This window comes from Anas platyrhynchos, chromosome 8 (assembly GCF_047663525.1).
Source record: "Anas platyrhynchos isolate ZD024472 breed Pekin duck chromosome 8, IASCAAS_PekinDuck_T2T, whole genome shotgun sequence".
Taxonomy (NCBI): domain Eukaryota; kingdom Metazoa; phylum Chordata; class Aves; order Anseriformes; family Anatidae; genus Anas; species Anas platyrhynchos.
In genome coordinates this window covers 8,795,209-8,818,396 of record NC_092594.1, presented here as the reverse complement: position 1 = coordinate 8,818,396, position 23,188 = coordinate 8,795,209, and the positions used below count along the sequence as shown (strand labels likewise).

Below are 23,188 nucleotides of genomic sequence, written 5' to 3'. Positions count from 1 at the left end.
AATGTATTTGTAGGACTTCAACAATTAAAAAAGATGCAGCATGAGGACAAAGGGATGAAATCTTATGCTAAGCTAAATTCTGTTTACTTATTGTTGGATTAAATTCTGTCAGGTAGTACTGTGTATCGGTGCTTTGTTAGAAAGTGTTAGCAGTCAGCTGTTGCGCCTACACTGCACACCTGCAAGTAATTTAGGTGAAATCATGGCTTTATTCTCCTATGGAAGAAATCCAGGATTCTTAGGGCTTGTACAATGGTGTCTGTTACATGTATGGATATTTCATCCACACATCAGGTGTGGATGAAATCCTTCTTAAAAGATGGGTAGCAAATCATAGAATATCCTGAGTTGGAAGAGACCCACAAGGAGCATCAAGTCCAACTCCTGGCTCAAACACAGAACCACCCAAAAATCAAGCCATATGTCTGAGAGCGTCGTCCAACTGCTTCTGGGACTCCAGGAGGCTTGGTGCTCTTACCACTCCCCTGGGGAGCCTGTCCCGTTGTCTGACCACCCCCTCAATGAAGAACGTTTCCCTAACCCCCAGCCTGACCCTCCCCTGTCCCAGCTCCATGCTGTCCCCTCGGGTCCTGTCACTGTCCCCAGAGAGCAGAGCTCAGCGCCTGCCCCTACACTCCCCTCGTGAGGGAGCTGCAGGCCGCCATGAGGCCTCCCCTCTGCCTGCTCTGATAGGGGCTGGACAAGCCAAGGGACCTCAGCTGCTCCTCATATGTCTTCCCCTCTAGACCCCCTGAATGTTAAACAATGGTGTTTTTTTTTCATCGCAACCTTTCAGGATTGTTGGATTAAAGATATATGATTCCCTGCTATTTGTTATGTCTCAGTTGACAGCTATGGGAGCTTAGATCCTATATTAGATGAGAGGGAGTTACAGCATAGGTCTTTCCTTACTTTGCGGAGGGGAATAAAAAAGGGAGGGTTAAATTTGAAGTTTAATTTTTTGGACTATCAGCGCTAGTGAGAACTTATCTTCCCTAACTTGATCTCTTTCCTATATACCAGTCTTTTGAAAATCTGTCTGTGGAGTCTGGGGGTTCACTGCATGAAAGGGATGATATTCAAGGTAGGTCATTCCTTCAATATTTATTAAATACAATTCTGTATATATGTTCTCATCTTATAAATAAGTTGTTTGGTCACTTTTTGCCAGTAAAATTTCAGTGTAAATAATTTGCTTTTGCAGAGGTTTTGCACTTCTATGAGTAACCACCCTGGGTTGCTTTTTGGGAGAAGGAAAAAACAAGACCCAAAGCACTTCTTTATGTCATTGATTAGTTGTTTTTTTTGGGGGTTGATTTCTTTAAGAAAGCTATGCTGGCCATATGACTAGTCCACATAAAATACTATGACCTGTTAATTTGTTCTAAAACCTCTGTCAGTCCTGTTTAGAGTCAACTAGCATTAAAGAACAACTCAAGATGAGAGCTGCTTAAGTATTCACAGTTGGCTAATACTGGCTTTGCTCTTAGTGTGTGGTCGTGTCTAAAATTCACTTCTTCGTGTTTGATGCTTTATTTTCAGGACATCTTCGAGCAGAGGAGGTGGATAACATGCTTCTAAGGAATGACAGTGGAATTGAATCAGCTCTGTCCTATGCTAAAGCATGGTCAAAATATACCAAGGATGTAGTCGCGTGGGTAGAAAAAAAGCTTAGCTTGGGTGAGTGTTTTTTTTTCTGGCATTTAATCAGCATTGTCATGATAGAATTAAATCTGTTGTTAGGCCCCTGTGCTGCAGACTGTCAATAATGTGATTTCTAAATTAGTAGCTGTTCCACTGAAGTGGACAGACTAACACCCATTTCCTATAATTAAAGGTTTGTAACGAAGTGAAGGTGGTCCCCTCTGTAGTCTATCTGTTAGAGGAAGAATGTAAAAAGCATTTGGGAGGTGGTATAATTATCACAAACAGTTAATTATGTGATTTATTTCCTTAACAGAAGTGGAGTGTGCTAAAAACCTAGCAAAAATGGCTGAAACTGCTAAAGCTGTTGTCGGACCCCAGGTGAGTATGACTTAAGAGGTCTTTTTTAAGTCTTAAATATGCATTAGATGACTTGAGAAAAAATGAAACTGTGGAAAATGAGGAATATATTTTTAAGTTGATACAGAATTGATTTATACTGCAACTCACTATAAAAGATCTGTTACATTTTATCTCTTCCCATCCTCTATGGAAATCTGGATAAATAAATTTTTGTTGAAAATAAAGAGTAGCCTTATGGTATTCAGTGTTGTTGTTTTTTTCTTTCTAACATCTTGTATGTTGTGTAATTTGGACTTGCAGACCTGCCTTCCCAAGTTTTTTGAGTAAAAATGAAAGATAGCTGAGAAATCCCACTTTCAGTATTCATACCTAACTGACTTCCACACACACATTAATATTGTATTAAACATAATTGAAAATTGAGTTTGATTATACTGACACTTAGAACATTGGCTCTACCTTACCTAGAACACTTATGTTTTGTTCTGTATAATTTTAGGATTATATGCCATTCCAATCAATATTTCTTAATGCTTTTCAAAATGATATTGAGAACAATCAGCTCTGGCAACAAACAGCTGCTGCTCTCCAGTCTAACAAATTTGTGCAGGTAAGCTTACAGAAACTGACAAATACTGTTTGGGTTTGTAAAAGGTTTTGCAACATCATGGCTTATTTGAAAGTACAAACTTGCAATCTGTAAGTCTTGACATATTTCTCTAATATTTCCTATCTAGCCCCTTCTGGGAAGAAAAAATGAGTTGGATAGACAAAGGAAAGATATCAAGGAACTTTGGCAGCGAGAACAGAAAAAAATGGTTGGTGTTTTTCATATCTACCAGTGTTCAATCTTAAATTCTTCAAAAGGTCAATATTTTCAAACTGTGCTATCTAATGTTACACATCTTAATTCACATATAGAACCCATAGGACTTAATGGATGTAGAACGTAATTGTCGATTTCATGGCATATTCCTATTTGTAAGAGGTTATCCTTCTATGACTTTTGTAGTCTGAACTGAGGAGTACCGACCTGGGCATAACATTTTCTTTAAACATCACATTAAACAAACAGAAAATGAAAATAATTATTTCTTTTGCATTTTTTCTTTGCATTCTGCAGCAAGAGCTGGAAGCTGCTCTAAGAAAAGCCAAGTCGCTATATACACAGCGTCAAGATGAGTATGAAAAGGCGAAATCCTGCACCGCTCGTGCTGAGGAGGAACATCTTAGCTCAAGTGGAAGCTTTGTAAAAGATTTCAGCAAGCAACTGGAAAAAAAACGAAGGCTAGAGGAGGAGGCTCTTCAAAAAGTAGGGTTTTTTTCTTACGTTTAAAGATAAGTCTTAGCTGGTTTTGCTTTTTTTTTTTTTTTTTTTTTTTTTTTTTTTTTTTTTGTGTGAATGTTCTGTTCATAATTCTTCATTTTAATCTTGCTGTGCTTTCAGGCTTCTATCCTAAAGGAGAATCTTCTGTTACAATTTGTCGTGTGTATGTATCTTTCTCACCTGTTAGTATCAAGGTTTGTTGTCCATCAACCCTTTATATATGTGTTTTTCCATAGGCTGAAGAGGCCAATGAACACTATAAAGCAAGCATAGCAGAGATTAAAGAAAAAAGAAATGATTTGGAAAGCTTTAAAAGTGATGTCTTAATGCAGCTTCGGGAGCTTATTTTCCAGTGTGATCTTACTCTTAAAGCTGTAAGTATGCTTTTTAAAATAGCTTAGGCAATAAAGTAGCTTGGCCTAATTGTTAAATAGAGCTATATAAAGGTTCTTAAGACTGAGAGAAAACTGCGTCGATAGTATCAACTGCTTAAAATAGGAAGTTTTCAAAGGACAGAGGACAAGCCAGTAGAAAAAGAAAAACTTTCAATGTTTGTTGTTCCTCTTTGTATTAAGAGGTATTTTTAAATATAAAAAAAATATGCGAGTATACCCGTCTTGAATTTTTAGATGTTTTTGATGAGCTGTTGCACTGCAAGAACCTTGACTACAGAATTCATGTTAAATCTTTCTAGTAGTATTACCTCGTTACTTTGAGTACAGCTCACATTCCCGTTATTTTCATTTGTGCATTAGCAAAGACATTTGGCTCAAGTGTTTGTTAATGCACTGCACCATGGAGTCTGCTAGCCTTAAAAACTTTCCTGATTACTGCAATATCTACTGTGACTAATTTAATATACAAATGTAATGGGTGTAAATAAGCAAAAGATTGTCAAAATGTTATATCTATATATATTGTTTGTACAAAACCTGCATTGCATTTTGCTAATAGATGCATTTTTTTATTTAGATGAGATGAAGTCAGATAGTGCTGTGTCATTGGAGGGGAGGGGACATAAAACCACAGTAAGCTTAGTAGAAGGCTTAAACCTGTCAGTGCAAGTTTCTCTAGATTGAAAATTCTGAAATCAACAGTTTGAGGAAAAGTAATTCTTAACAACTAATTGACATTTTAATCTTCATCTTCAACTAACACACTAGCAAGATAAATTCCACTGGCAATTGAATTCTGCTTGTGAAAATCAAAAGCCACAAGCTTTTAGCTAGCTGATGAAGTAAGTCAGAAATTCTGATGGACAGTTTAGGAAGACGAAAGTGTTTCTCATTTACAAATAATGGAACGAGCAGGCTTGAATTCCTTACCTGGCTGCATGCTGCCTCATTAGTGCAAGCTGGTCAGGGTACCAGCTTGTTAAAGGCCAAAGAAGAAGGAAGGTGTGAAGGCAAAAAATCTTTTCCATTTTGAAAAAGTTGGAGACGTGTTGTGGTTTAAACCAGCAGGCTGCTAAGCACCACACACTCGTTCACTCACTCCCCATCCACAGTGGGATGGGACAGAGAATCAGGGGCAGAGGGAAAGGTAAAAGCTTGTTGGTTGAGATAAAGACAGCTTAATAGGAAAGAAAAAGAAAGGAGATGATGATGATGATATTAGAACATACAAAGCAAGTGACACGCTATGCAATTGTTCACTGCCCTCTGATGCCTATCCCATCCCCAAGCAGTGGTCCCACCCACCCCAGCCAGCCACCCCATACAAATTCTTTGGCATGATGCTATGTGGTATGGAATGTCCCTCTGGCCAGTTCGAGTCAGCCGTCCCAGCTCCTTGAGCACCTGCAGCTCTTTACTGCCAGGGCAGTATGAGAAGCTGAGAAGTCCTTGTTTTAGTATAAGTAATGCTCTGCAACAACTATAACATCAGTGTGTTATCAGCATTATTCTCATCATAAATCCAAAGTACAGCATGATACCAGCTGCTAGGAGGAAAACTAACTCTATCCTAGCTGAAACCAGGGCAAAGCAGTAGCAGTTATTCCTGCAACCCCCTACCTGAAGCAGAAGCCATTAAGTGTCCCCTTCCCTTGTCTCTGACTTGGATAAAGTATTTTAGAAGCTTTATTTTACTTAGTGTTCTGTTAGTCTGTTTTGTTGGGACAAGGCATTTTGTCCTTTTTAATGTCTCAAGGTGATACAGAGCTAATTTGGGTTTGGAATTCCAACTACTTCATTGTAGCATTGGCTAACATTCCCAGAGGATGAAAGTTGTCATTTTGGTAGCAACAAACCTTGCTGTATAAACCTTGCTTGTTTAACCCAAAGTGGGAAAACACTGGAGTTTGCTTTGCTACTTTAAGTATTTGATAACCCAGAGAGCAAAAGAGGAATACTGCCTCATATGAAGTATTTGCAGTAGACTTCCAGGAATCTTGCACAAAACCCATCCCTACATGTGTTACTAGTTCCTAGCATTTTCTAGTATTATTATTTAAATCACTGTCTGTCATGATGCTAATTTGTGTTGAGCATAGTGAATTAAAATACCTAGTAAATCATGTACAAATTTTTCTCCTCCTAACAGGCAACAGTTAACCTGTTCCAGCTGCAGCATGCTCAGGTTGTATCTCTTCCAGTTAACTGCCAGTCCCTCTGTGAGAGTGCCAAACTTTATGACCCTGGTCAGCAGTATTCAGAGTTCGTGAAAAGTTTGCCAAAGGAAGGCGTTCCTATTGAATCAGGTTCTTTTGAAACCCATAGTTCCCAGGTTGATGGGTGAGTCCCAAACTACTTGTGGCATTTGCTTGTTTCAGAATTAAATGCAAGGCATACGTGTTTACCAGTAAGAACTTCCGGAGGAGTAAAATAGCATTGAATGAATCTTCGTGTTTTATTTTACCATTCTTTATTTCTTTGGCACGTAATTTGGTGGTTGATTATGTGTAATTTTAAAATTCAAACATGACAATGCTTGCTAAAACATTGACAACTGCTATGTTAAGAATTCACTTGTTACTACTTTAATGTAGATAGTAGTTAATATGAAAAATAAATTTTGGACAGGTTTACTAGTGTGGTGTGGCAGTAATATTTGATAATTTGTTTTAGAATGCCTGGGAAGGTACTTTTCTCCTTCTGCAGGCCTTGCTACTGTACATTCTTGTATATGGTTTAGGTTTGGAAAACTTCAGGCAGGAAGTCTTGTTTGATTTGTCTCTTGCTGTGTGACAAAAAAGTTCAAGTCCACACGACCCTTTGTTATATAGCTAATTATTTTTTCCAAGCAGTATGAAATAGCAGCTTTTAATGTTAATTTATTAAAGGTATTGCTAATGTCAGTATGCCAAATGCTTTTTCCACCTTTAACTTGTTATAAAATAGTCATCTTGGCACTAAAGTACCAGAATGCTCATTCCAGTCTGTATGTTTCACAGTTGTACAGGAAAGTGTCGTCATCATCTTTCAAAACAGAACTAAATACAAAAACCTAATGCTTGGGTCAGACTTGTACCAACAAAAGCCAGGAAATTCAAAGTTAAAGCTGAGATTCTTAGTTCTTGTCTGTCAATTTCCTGCCTTTTAAGACTTGATTTAGACGTGCTCATAAACCTTGACTTAGGGGATTTAACCATGCAGCTCCCCAAGAAACTGATGAGCATGAAATCTCAAACTCTATTTACGGTCTCCTAGCTCTTTAATGCTTAAGATTAATAGGAGCTTGTTTTTTTCCCCTCCCTACTTCCCTCTTGTTTTCTTTGACATGGCCTTGTGATTCTTCGTGCACTCAGTGATCATTTGTATTGTTCAGGTCTGCATTTATTTAAGGGATAGTAGCTTGGACAAATGCATGTTTTAGTGTTTCTTAAGTCTGTTATTTCCTTCAGCTGGACAGGGTAAAACTGATTAAGCAACAACTTCCTGACAGCTAAACTTGGCCAATAGGCCATTTTGTCCACAGAGTGCTTCAGCATTTTACGTTAGACTGCTAACTGTTTTTTATCCTCAACTTGAGAACAAATATTTCACAGTGGACTTAACATCGCTGGTAGCTTCAACCTATTTTCTGTTTTTTAGCGAGTATTGGTTGTGCAGCAGCATCTAGCAACATTTTAACATCTATATGTTTATAGATGAATAGGGGTAATGGCTGAGCAGAGAATCTTTCATATGAAAGGATGGAGAGTAGATGCAATAGCCACTAAATTTTTTTGGTCTTCAGCTAAACAGATTTGCTGTTATTTTCAAAATCTACCAGAGAAGTCATAAAACCTTGCAGAGATGTGGAAAAGCTGATTTACATGAAAGGAAAAAAAAAAAAAGAAATTGCACTTCATTAATTAGAAATAAATGGCCTTTTTTAATTTGGGCTTTAGTAATTACAAGTAAGAAAATACATGTTCATGAACATTAATGAACAACAGTGTTCATTAAATAAAGCATTTTTAGCCCTCTGGCATTGGGGGGGCGGGAGGAGGGGAATAGTTTTGTCTTTTGTTCAATTCTGTTATTAATCCACTGTTCAAATTACTTTCTTCTTTCCAAAGTGTTTTTAATAAGCAATCAACCAACAGTGTCCATACATCACATGGTAATTTATCGCAGTGTTCAGGAGATTTTCCATCCCAGATGTTAGATGATGTGGGAAGTCCAATTTACCATCGTTCGCAAAGGATTGGAGAAAAGAGGTCATCCAGCAGCACAGATATCCAAGGTAGTTACTTTATTTCAACTTTGTATTTTGGCTGCAGTTCAGTCCCTAAATAAAAATATCAGGAAAAAAATAGGTGCTTGATGTTTCACTGCTAGAAAGTTAGCAGTGAAAAGAAAAAATGCGTTTTAAAGTTTGAAGCCTGAAAGCAATTATACATTCAAGCATAGGGAAAAATGGAAAAGTACGTGTATGTGTAGCTTAGATTCTTCTAGTAAGAAAGGTAAGGGGTAACTCAAACAGTAAGTTCTGTTAAGCTTAGTATATTGAATTATTTCTATTGACATTAGCAACTTAAAAAGTGTTTTTGTGAATACTGCATTGATTTCTGCTTCTCTGCAAAAGTACAAGTGTCAAGTTTTCAAAATTAACTTCTTTCATCCCGAAGCTTTTACAGAAATATATGCTGTTTTTTCCACTGCACTGCACGTTCATATAACTTTTGCAATATTTGCCTATTCAGAATCATAGTTACTTTTTTTCAATAAAGAGACTGTCGCTTTGTCCTTTACATTTGGAAATTTTGGATTATCTTTCTAAAAGCAATACGAGGGCCACCACCATTCAGATCTTGGTCAGTTGGAAACCAGAGTGGAGGAATGTGCAGTGATTCTGAAAGTGCAGGAGGAAGCAGTGAGTCACGATCTATGGATTCTCCGTCTGCTAGCCCAGGTATAATTACACTTACTAATTTTAAATCCTTTCTTTGGACTGTTTTAAATTAATGAAGACAACTTTATTAGTTTAGGGCAGAAGTGATGCTTTCAGCTTCCTGATATTTTTTTGGTCATCTTCCAGGGGATTTTAAAAGACGACTTCCACGAACACCTTCTACTGGTACTATGTCTTCTGCAGATGATCTTGATGAAAGAGAACCACCATCTCCTTCAGACTGTGGTAATGTTGTTTCCACACCTGAAAATTCCCCCAAAGATGTTTTTTGTTGTGGAATTTGTCTTTTTCTCTTTAATGCTCTCAAGAAAAGTACAGTGCTGTGGTTACCAACAGTGTAGTTTTTCAGTACAGTGTATTTTCCACTTGATGTTGACAGATAACGTTCAAGTCGTTTTAATGAAGTGGTGCTGAACGGACCATTTCTAACTTTGATGTGAATTTTTTACTGTACAAAGATGAAATTGCCAAAGTTACTGAAGCTTGAATAACTGGATTATCAGAAATAATTCTAAGGGATATCTGCAGTACCTGCGAACTAGTTCAGCTATATTTGTGGCACTGTTCATTAAAGCATTTAGGAAATCCTTTAGTCCTTATTTCCTAAATATATACTCTGCCTTCTGTGAATGAGCGTGTTGTTAATACTACTTTAGATTAAAGCATGGCAACATACCAATTAATGCAAACTTTCACTTGGAATAGTATCTAATCACTATTTGAGCATTCAAGAAGCTTTCTAGGCTTTCTAACTGTATGTATTACTTTCTTATGTTCTACAGATTAAAATCTTAATTTTTGTTTCACAGAACTGTTGATAATTTGGAAAAAAAAAGTCATGAAAAGCACCAGTTATTGTGTTGCAGAATCCTCTAGAAAGTATTTTGATGTTATCATAGGAGACTGAGAATTAGTGATTGGGGAGGAGTCATTGTTTTATGAGTTCTGCTGTGAGTGTGTATTAATTCTTAGCATATGCAGTGTATGCTTATGAAGTACTTCTGAAAGATTAGACCGAACTATAGTGTAATCTTTCATATCCCAGTACAGGACTTTAAAGTAAATAGAAAGAAACTTGCCTGATCTGCGGGTTAGCTGGAATTAAATATCCTAGTGTTTTCATGTGCCATTGATAGAAGAGAACTGAAATACTTTGTGCAAAACTATTTGATTCTACTTCCATATATTATTATTTGATGGTTAATCTGTTAAATAAACTGTAACAATGCTTTGCTTCCTTGTCATTGAAATGGGTTTGGTTACTTTGATAGCTTCTGCTACAGAACTCCATGTTCTACAGCACGGTACTTTTTAAAAAATGAAAGCCTATCCCAATAGTTGATATTACAATGACTGAAACAAAAAAAATCTCTCCAGGTTTAAACGATCTGACATCCGAAACCGCAAACTCTCCAGGACCTTTTAGAAACACTAGTATGTCTAAAGCAGCACAGACACACAAACTGCGGAAGCTGAGAGCTCCATCTAAATGCAGAGAATGTGACAGCTTAGTGGTGTTTCATGGAGCTGAATGTGAGGAGGTAAGTTGAAAAGTAGTTTAAATTGCTGCTTGGGATTTGTGTGAAGTTGGGAGTTTAGGGAGCTTATATTTTTCTATCTAAAAAGTATGGACTTTGTGGCTCACAGAACCTAATGAATTTTCCTTTTTGTTCATATATAGGGTGACAAACATCAGAGATCTATTGTAGTGTTAGAATGTGTCAAACCATGTACTTTTTTTTCCCTCTTTTAGTGTTCACTTGCATGCCATAAAAAGTGTTTAGAGACTTTAGCTATTCAATGTGGGCACAAAAAACTTCATGGAAGGCTTCACTTGTTTGGAGTGGAATTTGCCCAAGCTGCTAAAAATGCTCCTGATGGCATTCCTTTCATCATCAAAAAGTGCACATCAGAAATTGAAAGCAGAGCACTGAATGTCAAGGTATGCCTAAGTTTGTTTATAAAACTTAAGTGTGAACACACTTTTTTAAATAAAAAAAAGGCTCTCAAGAAAATGTTATACTGCTGGGTTTTGTCTGTATTTTAAACTTGCACTTGCATTTCAAATTACGATAGAGTTGTGCTACTCTTTTTTTTTTTTTTCAGGGCATCTATCGTGTGAATGGAGCCAAATCAAGAGTTGAAAAGCTTTGTCAAGCTTTTGAAAACGGAAAGGATTTGGTTGAGCTTTCAGAACTCTATGCACATGATATCAGCAACGTTCTCAAGTTGTATCTCCGCCAGGTATGCACTTGAGAGGTCAAATAGAAAAAACAAAGTAGGATAGTATATTTCATCGTACAAGACAAAAAAAAAATTCAGCAATCCTGCAGCATATGTAGGTGACTTGAATGCCTTGTATATTTGCAGTAAGCTTTTTTTAATTTTCATAAGGAGATTGTGATAAGGGCAGGGAAAGATGCGAGATGGCTGACAGCTTGTATTGCAATCTAGATTCCATGTGATACCGTGTCTCCAATCTAGAATTCATGTGATACAGTGTCTCAACTACCAGTATCATACACAGACCTAGCTTTTATTTATCCATTTGTAGTGAAGCTAAACTTTTAAAAACCTTTGGTTACAGTGTTTCGGCTGTTATACCTGTACTTTAAAGCACTGCCATATTCTCATATTCTTGCCTCAATATGCAGACATGCTAAAATACTGCTGTTAATATATGCTAACAATTATTCGATCAAGCACTCATAATTGTCATAATGATGTGCTCATCATGGAAGGATTGTCCATCTTTTCCTTACAAAATGGAGATTTAAAGCTTTAGGATTGATTTTGCAACAGGACTTCAGTATGTAACTGAAAAGATGAGGCTGGGATGTTGCCCAGTGTGATTACTGAGTCACTCAAAAACAAAGTTAACACTGAGATAAGCATTCCTTAGCTTCATGGTCCTGTCTTATGTACATCATAGTGGGATAGTTTGAGGCACTGTGCTGTGTTTTGAATACGGCTTATAACTAAAAATAGCTAACTTTGTTTTTCTTCTGGTCTAATTACTTTTGTAAATGATCTGTGTTGTTTTTATTTTTAAGTAGACCTGTCCATTTTAAATGTTGAAATACTTCTAGAAACCTGCAGACATTTTTAGACAGAATCCTGAGTTAAACCCTAAAAAAAGTTATTTACACTAATTATTTTAACTAGTTTTTCTGCTTTTTGCTTTTATCTAAACTGGAGCTAGACAAGTAGCCAGGTTAGGTTTGAGTTTTTTGTCTTTTTCTGTGATTTTTTTTTTCTTAACATTCACTTTGTAATACACTACTGTTACACCAAGAGAATATTTGAATCATGATTTAAAATGCTCTATGCCCTAAAATCCAATAAAAAATAGCATATGGACTAAACTGGATACCACATGTAGTATACTATCAAAGGATGGAGGAAGGAATGCTGTGTTTTGTTATCACAAATGTTTGTTTCATGCATCTGCAGTATAACAGCTTCTCTCTCAGCAATCTTGTTATGGAAATACCTATATATATATGAATATCTGTTATTGAGGTTTGTTTTTGAGAACTTGTTGTTTGAGCTAATAAACAAAGATAAAAACATCATCTAAGAAAATACGCTAGACCAGACAAAACTGAAGAAAAACAGGAAGGAAACAAGGTAAAATTCAGGCATGAGAAGTTTCTGAAATGTTCTTATTTATTCAGCTTCCAGAACCCTTGATTTTGTTTCGGCTTTACAATGAGTTCATTGGACTTGCAAAGGAAAGCCAGAGTGTTAATGAGGAACTGGATGCTAAACAAGCTAGTCCCAAATCAAAGAAAAGGCAGTCAATCTGTATTGAACTGAATAGGATCATCATTAAAATTAAAGACCTTCTGAAACAGCTGCCTGTACCAAACTATAACACTCTTCAGTACCTTATTGGACACCTTCACAGGTGAGAAAATACTTTAAATGTAAATTGCTATTGAAAATTGAGCTGCACGCTAGACGGTGTATACTAGGAAACGACTACCCTTCTGGATGACAGTAGAGGAAGAAGTTGCAGGATTTGTTGTCATTTGTCACTGTTTATTCACAGAAATAGTTACATGTTGTTTAGATTGTGCTGCAGTTATATTATTAGGTCCTACATTACATAACCTTATGCCAGAAGAGAATTTAATGAAATCAGGCACATTCTGACCTTTTAAGAGATCCCATGGAAAAAGACAGATTTGTATTTGTATTCATCAATTACTCTCACTAAGTGCTTCAGAAGTAGCATAGAGACTTTATAGTTTGCCTAAGCATGCCATATGTGTAGTGATGTTGGGTTGAGGTCTTTGAGTTGTCACGTTACTAGATTCTAACCTGTATTTCTCCATCTGTTTGCACATACCCTTGCCTACCCTCCTGCCTCATTTATTCAAAATTCCAGATGGTCACAAATAGCACTAAATTAGACATAAAAAACACACTGAAAGGGCTTAGTCCAAGTTGCTGTTAAGTGCTGTCATCTTTGATTCTGCCTGCCTCCCAAACCCACCTTTGGTATTTTTGTCTTTTAGCCTCTTTAGACATAACTTAGAATTAATACTTAAAATAATTCTGAAGAAGTGAAACCCCCTGTTACTCTTGGTTGTTTTTTTCCTCTCTCCTTATGCAGGGTTACAGAACAGTCTGATGAAAATAAAATGTCAGCCAGCAATCTTGGCATAATATTTGGCCCAACTCTGATCAGGCCACGTCAAACGGATGCTACAGTTTCCTTGTCGTCACTTGTGGATTATCCATATCAGGCACGGATAGTGGAGTTACTCATAACATACTATGAAAAGATATTTGATGTTTCATTGCAACCACTTCTGAGCACATCTCAGTCTGAAGAAGCTGCCATTACAGTCAGAGTTGCATTATCAGGAGGAGAGAGGGAGCCACAGCAGCAGAGGAAGTCATTTGTTGCTGTAAAGGAAGTGAGTGAATTCTCTTGTGCTGATGCAGTGCCACCTGTGCCATCTTACCTTGTGTTAAATGCTACAGCATTCTGAAACACATTTCTATAAGCTACTTTTTTTTTTTTTTGGAGTCTTTTCTCTTGTTCTCATTTACTTTCACTCTGACTTACGTTAACAGGGTATTCTGATAGCTCCAAGTGAAAACAGAGCTTCAGAAGCAGCTGTGTTGTTCTTGGAATCAAACAACAGCAAGAATACAAAAGAACAAGTAGATACGTCTGCAACTGGTTAGTGGAATTTTATTCTTGGATGGGTGAATAGAATGCATTTAGGTGGATGCATAGATGCATTAGATTATGGTGCATGTACCTCTTCAATTCAAACAAGCTAGTCTTGCCTAAAAGCTTGCTTGTTAGTGCTTGATATAGTGTTTATCTTTGTAAGAGGAACAGAATTAAATCTTTCTAAAGGCTATCAGAAATAAATGTGGTTATAGAATCAATTTAAAGTATTTGTTAACACAATGGTGACTTCTTTAGGAAAAAAAATGGTAAAAAACATTGTGGCCGTGGATTTCTGCAGTCTACTATGATGCTATGAAGTAATATCCAGTGATTAACATTTTGGTCGTTGTCTCCCAGAACGTGCATCGTTACATTTTGGTGGTAAACAAGAAGGCTCTGGAAAGAGTAGCTCTCTGACAGAATCAACAGCTGCATGCGTTTTGGACATTATTTCGGCTCCAAAAGAGACAGGTTTGCCTATCCTACCTATAAATCTTATACAAGATTTTTGTTCTTCTGTTTGCATGCGCTACTACAGTGGTTCATTTTAACGTAGGCATAATTTCCTACACTTTATTTACGTGTAACTATACATGATCTCTTAATTACAACGATTTTGAGTTGTTGTTACCAGTTTGGTGATGTTCTGTACATAGAGTACAACATTCTGAAAACTGTTAAAATTTTAAAAATGGAAGATTATCCAGGAAATGGGAGAGCACTAGCAAAAAAAAAAAAAAAAGTAATGTCTCTGTCCGCTTTCTCCTTAGTCACATCTGTACAATATCTGTTTTACTGTTATTGAAATACTAACATTTGGTTTTAGCAGGTTGCTCATAGCTATGTGGAAAGTTATACCTAAAAGCTGTTATCCTATTACAATACCAGCTGTGAGGGAGCCATTAATGAAGATTGTATTCTGTTTGTTAAAGTCTTGCTGACTTGACGAGCATCTACTTATGTGTTTCCAGGTGATGCTGTGAGTCCAGCTTCAGAAAAAGACAATGATTCATTTGTTTCTCCAGGTGAAGATGGCTGTAAAATTAACTTACTTCCTGCAAAACCTAATCGTCAAATTAACAAAGTTCCATTGCGGGTTCCAAGGACAAAACTAGCTATTCGCCCTGTGAGCTTACCTGTAGACAGGATACTTCCTCCATGTGTTTTGAATGAAAGAAATACAAAAAATGCAGGAGCAGTAAGTCCGGAGAATCTTGGCAAGAGCCCTACTATTGAAGAAGTTTCAGAGGTAAAGGCACTCTCTGCTGTTAGTACCTGTTGCAGACTTTCTTGTTGTGACACCCAGATGCTGCGAAAAACTTGGGACAAGCAATATAAACAATATGATATCACAGCAAGGACAGCGATGATTGTGACTAATGTGCCCCAGGAGAACCGAGCACTTGAGAGTGGAACTGCAGGTGCCTTATCTTCATCATGCAGCATGGGTAACAATTCTGCTAATGCCGGTCTTCATGTTAAGCCATACTCTCTTTCTGTAAGGTCAGGAAGGACAGCAGCAGAAGGGAGTGGTCCTGATGCCAAGTCTGTTGCTACCTTCAGAGCATCAAGAACATTGCAGCCACCCCCAGGGACATTTTATAAACCACCCTCTAACAAATCAAAACAAAATGAAGAGAGTTCTACCACAAAAGCTTGTGCATCAACCAGCGCTAGCTCGGTGCTTCACCAGGATAATACTGTGAAACTAGCTAGGAGCTCTGTGCCTTTATCAGGTGATCCTGGACAAAACACAGATGAACAAAAAACTAGCTCAGAGGATGCTCACCCTACAGATCTGAAGCCTACTTATCAGAGACTGAGACCAAAAAGGATCCAAGAGTTGGAACACAGGGAAGCTCATTTTGTATAGGGTGCAAGTTCCTCATGGACTGTATGCAGTTTGTTGATCTTGCCAGGGGATACTTCCCTTTGTCCATTTACCCTATGCTTTCCCTTGAGAATCCCACTTCTGTGCCATATTGAAGTTATTTTTATATATGCAGCATTTTAAAAATGGAGGGGAGGGGTGGGGAATTGTGAAGGAAATAAGTCAAACTTTTTTGTAATTCAATGGATTTTCATAAGGATTTATTGCATCCCAATCCAGAATACAGCTAATGGGTTCATTGGATAAGACACAGAGCTTCATTTCATTGTATGGAATGAAGTACTTAATCATAGAGAACTGACTATCGCATGTAGCAATGAGGTGACCCATTTTTCATAATAGATGTTAATAAAAATGGAAGGGTTTGTTCACTGTCTAAGCATAAACCAAAGCTTGTAATTTGCTCTGTAGAAGCATTTGTTCAGTTTTATAATCTGTGCAATTAAAGCTTTGCTCCTGAAGAGACTTACTTACTGGCCAACATGGCCCATCATTATGTATTATATGTGTATATTTAGGCAGATATGGTTATCTGTTGACAGTTTTCTGTCTGTCACTTTGTACAGCAAAGATGCACTTACTGAGCTTTGCTATTCAGAAGCAGCAGCCAAGCCACGTCTAATTTCTTGCATGTGTTAGTGAGTGGGACAAATGTTCACAGTCAGTTTCATATGGGTGCCCTTCTAGAGAGACGCAATTGCAGTGGTGCTGTCTTTCCCAGTGGAATGAAAAGGCAGCAGTTTGCTTGCTGTAGATCAGTTTTGCCATTTAACTTGGTGTAACTGAAATGAAGAGCACTGTTTCCAAGTGTCAGTGAAAGAGCTGAAAATAACCAAAAATCTGCAGTAGTAGGTGCATCTAATGGTTTTCACTTTATATTAAATGGTTTTTATGTGTACACTGTTATATTTGCTTTAAAATATATTAACTTGTTAACATTTCAGTGACTCTGTGGCTTCTATACATGGATATCTTCTAACTTATTAAAATACAGACATTTGGCCTGCAATAGTATAATAATACTTTTCTGCATCTGTCTTTAGGGGATGGTTACACTTTTCTTAATCAGATTACAGTTAATTTGACCCTTTCTAACATGCTGTAGAGCACAGTTAGCATAGTACTTCCTAAAAATAACGACTGAAAGGACTAGGAAGAGCAAAGAAACAATTTTCATTATGTTTAACACTGTAAAACAGAACTTTTCTACTCCATTCCTTTAGTCCTTCCTCCCAAAATACCCAAATAAATCCCACATTGCATTCAGTGGACATAATCTGATTTTAGTTTCCAGAACAAAAGATGACAAGGAAGTCAAAGCTCTGTATTGTGAGTTTATCATCTTAGCACAGAGGCACAGCCCACATACTTGTCAGAGGCCATGCTACCACTAGTCAATTCTGGTCATGGCATGAGCCACATTCTTTGGGTGCTGCTTTGTGAAGCCTGAGGGCACCAGCCAGACAACCGCTTCTGGCCAGACTGACATTTCAAGCTGTGTAATAAAATCAGAGGAATAGTATGTCTTCTTGACATGGGAGTTTCTTCCAGTTTGAGAGTAGAGGAGGGAAAAAAAATTGCTATATGAGCAGAAATAGCATTAATGAAATCTAGAGGCACAGTAGCAGAACATTATAGCACAGTTGTGAAAAGGTGATATTATCTGTATGGATAAGGACTGCATGATGGCAAGTTCATTTTTAAACTTCAGTTAAATCTGTGGTCTCACTATATTTTTAGATACTTTAGCATATGTCCAGTACTGAATATGGTAATGGATTAAATTCTAATAAAAATTTTGATACTTTTAGTTAGTGGTTATCAGGTGAATGGAGGGCCTCCAGCACTCCCCCACGCAGGCTGCTGAGATGGAGAATCAGTCTGTGTGCTGGTCTGTGAGAACAGACGGATGTGTTTCTCAACCAAGGGGCAATGTTAGCTGCTACTGGCCAAGTCACCATCCTGGTTTTTACGTGCCATCCATGTATGTCGGGCTAGGGTGAAACGCTACCGCTGTTTTTAATGTGCTTCAGCTCTTTGGGCGCTTCCTGAGGCAGGCAGCTCCCCAAAGGCTGGGCTGAGCACGGTGAGGGCAGCATTGCAAGATGCAGATGTTATGATACTAGAGCAGGTTATTTTTACGGTTATTTGAAAGGCTTATCCCTTTCAAAATGTGTGTCTCGAAGTACTGGGGCTAACTGCTGCATGTGCTTGGTAACCCCGTAGGCGTGTTTTGTGTGCAACAACTTCTGACAAGCAGGCGTTTGCGGGAGGTGAGGCGCCGAGCGGCGACCCCGCTGCCCTTCGGCCGGGGAGCAGTAATTGGGGGACCGGAGGCTGCGACCTCTTTTTAAAAGTATTTCTAAATTTTTCGTTAGCCGCTGTGTCTCGGTTTCAAGCCCTTCTGGCGGTGGTGCAGCGAGGCCTTCCCCCCCCCCCCCCCCCGCGGGGCGAAACGCCTCAGCGGGCCGGAGGCGAGGGGGACGTGGCGGGGGGGGGCCCCCAGCACGGCTGCGGGGGTAGCAGGGCCGTAAGGCTGACGGGAAAGCCGCTGGTTTTCTTTTTGACTGGAAATGTTACGAATGGGCCCTATTGTTTGTTTCTATTCTGGTGCAAATTTCTCCAGGTCTTGCGTTTGGAGTTGCTTCACCGCAGCCGAATTGCTGCAATCCCATCCACCTCCCTCAGGTGACAGGACTCCGGGTCACGCAATGTGCGAGCCCCCTGCGGCTGCCCTCTTGGGAGGAAACCTTTCTGTGTCAGATTTGCTTGGTAATTAGGTTTTCTGAAGTTGTAATGCACTGCCTCATCCCTCTTAAAGGTTTGTCAGAGTACTGACTTCCATAATTCCCTGACCTAATTAGTCATGACAGCTGTTTGTTTAGCAGGGCCCCTAACGCTACCAGAACTACCCTTCTGACACCATCTTTTCAAATGCATGGTTTGTTCGGATCTGAGGGAAAATCTTAAAGGAGTATCAGCTTCTTGGTACATATACCGTGTTGTGCAAGTCCTGTTCAAACCGAACATAAGGGAGGTTTTTTATTCAGGAGTCCTTAAAGTTGCAGATTGAGCTGTTCTGCATCAAGCACAGGATTAAAACAATCTCCTTACCACTGAGCAGTGTTATTCTGCATCTAAGATACGTGTTTCTCTGCAGCCTAGCCGAACGTTTCCTTCAGAAATCTTTCACTTTCCCATAGCACAGCAGTGCTCATGCATGAGGTAAGCTTTTGTGGTAAGTTTTCCAGTATTTTATTGCTTCTCTTTAAGTCCTTGTTTTGCTTGCAAATCCATGAATTCTTTAGCTCCTGCAGTGTAGTAAAGGCCTAATTGAGGTCATCTGAAAGCCAGCACAAAATGCTGTGTGAATGCTGTCAGTGTGTGTATGCTAACATTGGTAATCTAGTTCAGATCACGTTTGTACTTTTTAAGTGACTCCTTTACATATTCTCTGTGATCTCAGCACACAAGCCTGACTGGTTTTGGATGAGATTAATCTGAGACGTGCTTCAGCAGGGTACCTGATGTGCTTCAGTTGCTAATGTGTGGTCTGTGGGGCCAGACTGGAGATACCTGAAGCAACTGAGACACCGCGTCTGGGTGCTGAGCCCTCAGCACTCACTCTTTCACTCTACAGATTTACTTTTATATGGTCATCATGCTTGTTAATGTACACAGAGTTATTGTGCTAGCAAAATGGGACAAATCATTTTGGCTTTCCACTAGCAAAGCTTTAAGGCTGGTTCTGTGATATTTAGAAATAATGCTATTTTATATAAGCATGTTGACACGTAAATAAGTTATATAGCAGGAGGTTTCAGAAGAAGTTTCTATCTGCATGCCCCTTCTTCTTTGTGGAGGAAGGAGAGTTTGGCTTCAGATACAGATGTGTGGGATTTTGAAAAGTATTTTCACTCACAGATAGAAGAAAAAGGCATCCTAAAGCTCCCAAAATGTAAAATGTTAGAGAAAGGTGAATGCTAGGAAAAAGCCCTTGTGTTCCTGGTTGGCAGAAGAGTTTCTAAGTGAAGTAAACCAGGTTATGCTAGACTAGAAAACATTCCTTCTGAGTTTGTACTTTGGTATGCTTTGCAATTGTTTGATCAGTGCATGTCCTGTGTAGATAGGGGTCATTAGCCCTCCACTGAGTCTACGTGTCACAGGATCTGTTTAAGGTGCCACATTTGCCTGTTTTGAAATGTGGAGGAATCTGATTCTGTTTACCTTTGATTTCTAGGAGCATGCACCTTTCAAAAAATGTTTTCCTGGGGTTTTTCTTATTCTCTGATTTCTTGCCAGTGCACCCCTCAAATCATTCTGTCAGTAACGTTACGAATTGTACAGTTTTCACTAGTTTCTGTGCACTGATTTCTTTGTGGTCTTTTCAAGTGGCACAACTCAGTTCTCTTTTTGTCTCTTTTCTTTAATTCTTTCACTAGCTGCCATTTCCAAGAAATACCATTTGACCCCAACTGCGTATTTTTGTCCTTCAGGTCATGCCTTGTCTGATTCATAGAGGCTTCTGAAGCCCAGCAGGAAAAACATGAAAAACCTTCCACTTGGGTTTTCCACAGGAGTTTAGGATAACTGGATGCAAAAATTACCTTAACTCAGAAAATCCCATCCTGACTGTGTGCATCATAGTTTTCTCGATGTGCACACAGCGTATCTGCTTGTCTATAAGGTATGTTTACACACACGCTCCTTTGGTTTGCCTCAGCACAATTGTGTTAGCATTTAATTGTGTTAGTTTTCTAGTGAGGCACTGTCTAGGAACAATCTAGTAAGAAGATTCCTTTTATGTAAGAAGGAACAACTCACCAGTTCAGAAATTGTCAGGATGCTGGAGAGCATTATTCTTGAAAATTAGAAGTGTTGGCCCATGAGCACACCCAGTACACAAGTGTGCATATATTCCAAGCTATCTTTGCAGGTAGTTTTAACGTTCTAATAATTTTAGAGATTTTTTTTTTCTTGTGTTGCTGGAGGGTTTACTAGAGATGTTTTTATAATTTGCTGAACAAACAGCACTTAACCAGTTTTGACTTTGTAGTCAAAATCATTTTGACTTTGTAGTCAGAATTCAGGAATAAGTTAGGAAATAAGAAAACTAATAAAATACTGACAGTGTTGAAACTATGGCACATGTAGGTGAAGTGATGTTAACATTTAATTAGGTCTTACAGTGTCCGTTATGACTCATTTGGGCCTTTGTCTTCTATAAATAGTGCAATCCCAGTCTTACTCTGGCAGAACACGTGTCCTGTATGAACATGTATACTGCATTGCATTTACGTGTTCGTGAATGTACAGCCCAGGGAACTTTATCATGTGTTTATTGTAGGTATAATACAAGGACTGTAATCAAATCTGTATTTCCACTTGCCGCTTTAGCCATGTTCTTTTTTGCTGCTGCTAGCAACAAACTACAGATTAGGAAATCCCTAAGTGATGGTGACAACTGTAGATAGAGCTACCAGAGAAACTGTGCACAGTGCGCTTTGTAAGCTGAACCATATTTTCTCCTCCCCTGTGAACTGGTAGGCCCCACATAAGCTTTCTGTGTTTACTTTTGAAGATCCCACTGTTTACAAAGCAAAGGTGGGTCACAGATAGAGCTGATGTAGTTGAATGCAGAAGAAACATAACACATCATTATCCTTGTGATGTAAAAATCTAATTAGGAGAGATTAGTTTAATCTGTTAGAGCTGTCTCTGCATACCATACAGGCAGCAAAAAAATAGCAATTTTCTTAAAATAACTTGAGCTCATCTCAAGGCTAAAATGTTTGTTTGCTGAATAAAAGAGTTAAATTGTCTGATTGCCTCAGACATAGTAGCAGTGCTTAAGCACAAGCTGCAGCCTAATAGCAGCCCTAGTTTCTCTGTTTTGCAATGCCATTAGTCAGAGTGGACTTCCCTCTGCAGGTTCATAAAGCCCCTTATTTCTTTGTTAAGATTGCAGCAGGGCTGTGATATGAACACAGCCAAAAGAAATCAGACCAAGGCCACGTTTAAAAGATGAGGTGGCCAAGTAATCCTTCCTGAAGAAGGCCTGCTTGAAGTCGTTGGTTTAGGCAACAAATCTGTGCAGCTGCTTGAATGTCCTGAGATAGTCGTGGTAAGGAAGCAGGGTGCTAAGTGCAGTGCTGTGCTGTCAGAGCTGTGGTGTGGTCTGATGTAAACTTACAGGTTATCAAATTCAGTGAAGCAGAGTTCTGTGGAGGATTCCCAAAGGTCTCCCAGGAGCCCTACAAGGGAGAAAGAAATGGGCAAATGCTGCCACAACTTTTTCCATTATTTTTTAAATAATGAAGGTTGGAGTAGTGATCAACTCGTACTTGGAACAACAGCCCCAGTGAGGCAGCGAGGGACGTTACGATAATGCTCATACAGTGCCCCTGCCTGACAGAAACCCTGGTGGGTGTCTTCGCTGCATTGTGGTCTATTGAAACCCTTAAAGATGAAAAATCATTTGTTTAAATTTGTTTAAAAACAAACCAACCCCTTAGTGTTCATTCAGTGCTTTTTTGCTTCTGTGTCTGACCTTTAACAGATACTAGTTGGGGATAATTTATCTTGGAGATGTGCACTGAGTCATTTAATTCTAATATGTAACTGGATATAGTAAATATTAGTTGAAGGACAAAGCTTGCTGAAAAGTTCTCTGAATGCATCTCTGGAGGTGTGAACTAGAACACATTCAGCCAGGTTGTATTCTTATATACACAGCTTACTGTGTTTCTATGAGAGCTTGCAGCTTGCTGACATTTTAGAAGTTCTAGAAAACCTAACATGGAAGAAGTCTTGGTTGAGAAGAACAGTCTTCTTTGTCCTATAGTGGTGTTATGAAATGGTCACTTCTATGTCTCACTCTCTCTCTCTTCCTGTGGAGTGATGATCCATGAAGAAATGTACTAAACTACCGTACCTGGCTACTTTTGCACACTCAGACACTAGAAGAACAAACTCCCCATGCTTTTCACAAGGGAAGTGTGGCAGCAACAGCAAAAACATTCATTTTGTCATAGTCATGTGTGAAAATGAACTGGGTAAAAAAATATTTTTCTCCAGTTACTGCAGGTTTGATTTGTCTAGACAGCCCAGAAGAAATTCCCAGTCTCTAGAACATTGTCTCCTATAGAGAAAAATACTTGTGCCACCTTCATAAAACAAATGGAGCTTAGAGAAACGGTTGAAATTCCTATGAACTAAGTGTTGAAGTAGTGGGAAAGGCTTGTGTCTTCTCTAAGACCATAGCAGCAGACATACAGTTGAAGAACTCTGCTTATAAAGTTACTAAGGACAGTGCTTAGATTAAACAGGCTAAGAATTAATTAACACACTGCATTGTTCTTAACCTGGTAATGAAGTAGTCTGATATGTCAGTACCCCTGGAGCTCAGGGTCCTCAGCAGAAGCAGGAA

General features: G+C 38.6%; 3 protein-coding genes across 10 annotated transcripts in view; 2 read left to right on the top strand and 1 right to left on the bottom strand.

Moving 5' to 3' along the window:
- ARHGAP29 (Rho GTPase activating protein 29) overlaps positions 1-16,702 on the top strand; it is a 57,545-nt gene extending 40,843 nt beyond the window's left edge. For 6 of the 8 annotated variants that reach the window (XM_021271822.4, XM_072041834.1, XM_027462358.3 and 3 more), the window contains 19 exons: positions 1,024-1,084; positions 1,543-1,680; positions 1,961-2,025; positions 2,507-2,617; positions 2,745-2,825; positions 3,131-3,319; positions 3,571-3,708; positions 5,879-6,069; positions 7,839-8,005; positions 8,546-8,674; positions 8,801-8,899; positions 10,052-10,215; positions 10,428-10,616; positions 10,781-10,918; positions 12,352-12,584; positions 13,296-13,602; positions 13,763-13,871; positions 14,226-14,339; positions 14,840-16,702. In XM_021271822.4, the coding sequence (XP_021127497.3) occupies positions 1,024-1,084; positions 1,543-1,680; positions 1,961-2,025; positions 2,507-2,617; positions 2,745-2,825; positions 3,131-3,319; positions 3,571-3,708; positions 5,879-6,069; positions 7,839-8,005; positions 8,546-8,674; positions 8,801-8,899; positions 10,052-10,215; positions 10,428-10,616; positions 10,781-10,918; positions 12,352-12,584; positions 13,296-13,602; positions 13,763-13,871; positions 14,226-14,339; positions 14,840-15,741 (3,525 nt within the window). In that variant the 3' untranslated portion in view covers positions 15,742-16,702. The remainder of the gene's footprint in view (positions 1-1,023; positions 1,085-1,542; positions 1,681-1,960; positions 2,026-2,506; positions 2,618-2,744; positions 2,826-3,130; positions 3,320-3,570; positions 3,709-5,878; positions 6,070-7,838; positions 8,006-8,545; positions 8,675-8,800; positions 8,900-10,051; positions 10,216-10,427; positions 10,617-10,780; positions 10,919-12,351; positions 12,585-13,295; positions 13,603-13,762; positions 13,872-14,225; positions 14,340-14,839) is intronic. The other 2 variants (XM_027462360.3, XM_027462361.3) reach the window with 2 other exon arrangements.
- Positions 1-23,188, bottom strand: part of ABCD3 (ATP binding cassette subfamily D member 3) — a 210,119-nt gene that overhangs the window by 89,059 nt on the left and 97,872 nt on the right. The window lies entirely within an intron of this gene.
- ABCA4 (ATP binding cassette subfamily A member 4) overlaps positions 18,229-23,188 on the top strand; it is a 79,326-nt gene continuing 74,366 nt past the window's right edge. The window contains exons 1-2 of the mRNA XM_013106556.5: positions 18,229-18,984; positions 20,256-20,446. The gene's annotated coding sequence lies outside the window, so the exon portion shown is untranslated. The remainder of the gene's footprint in view (positions 18,985-20,255; positions 20,447-23,188) is intronic.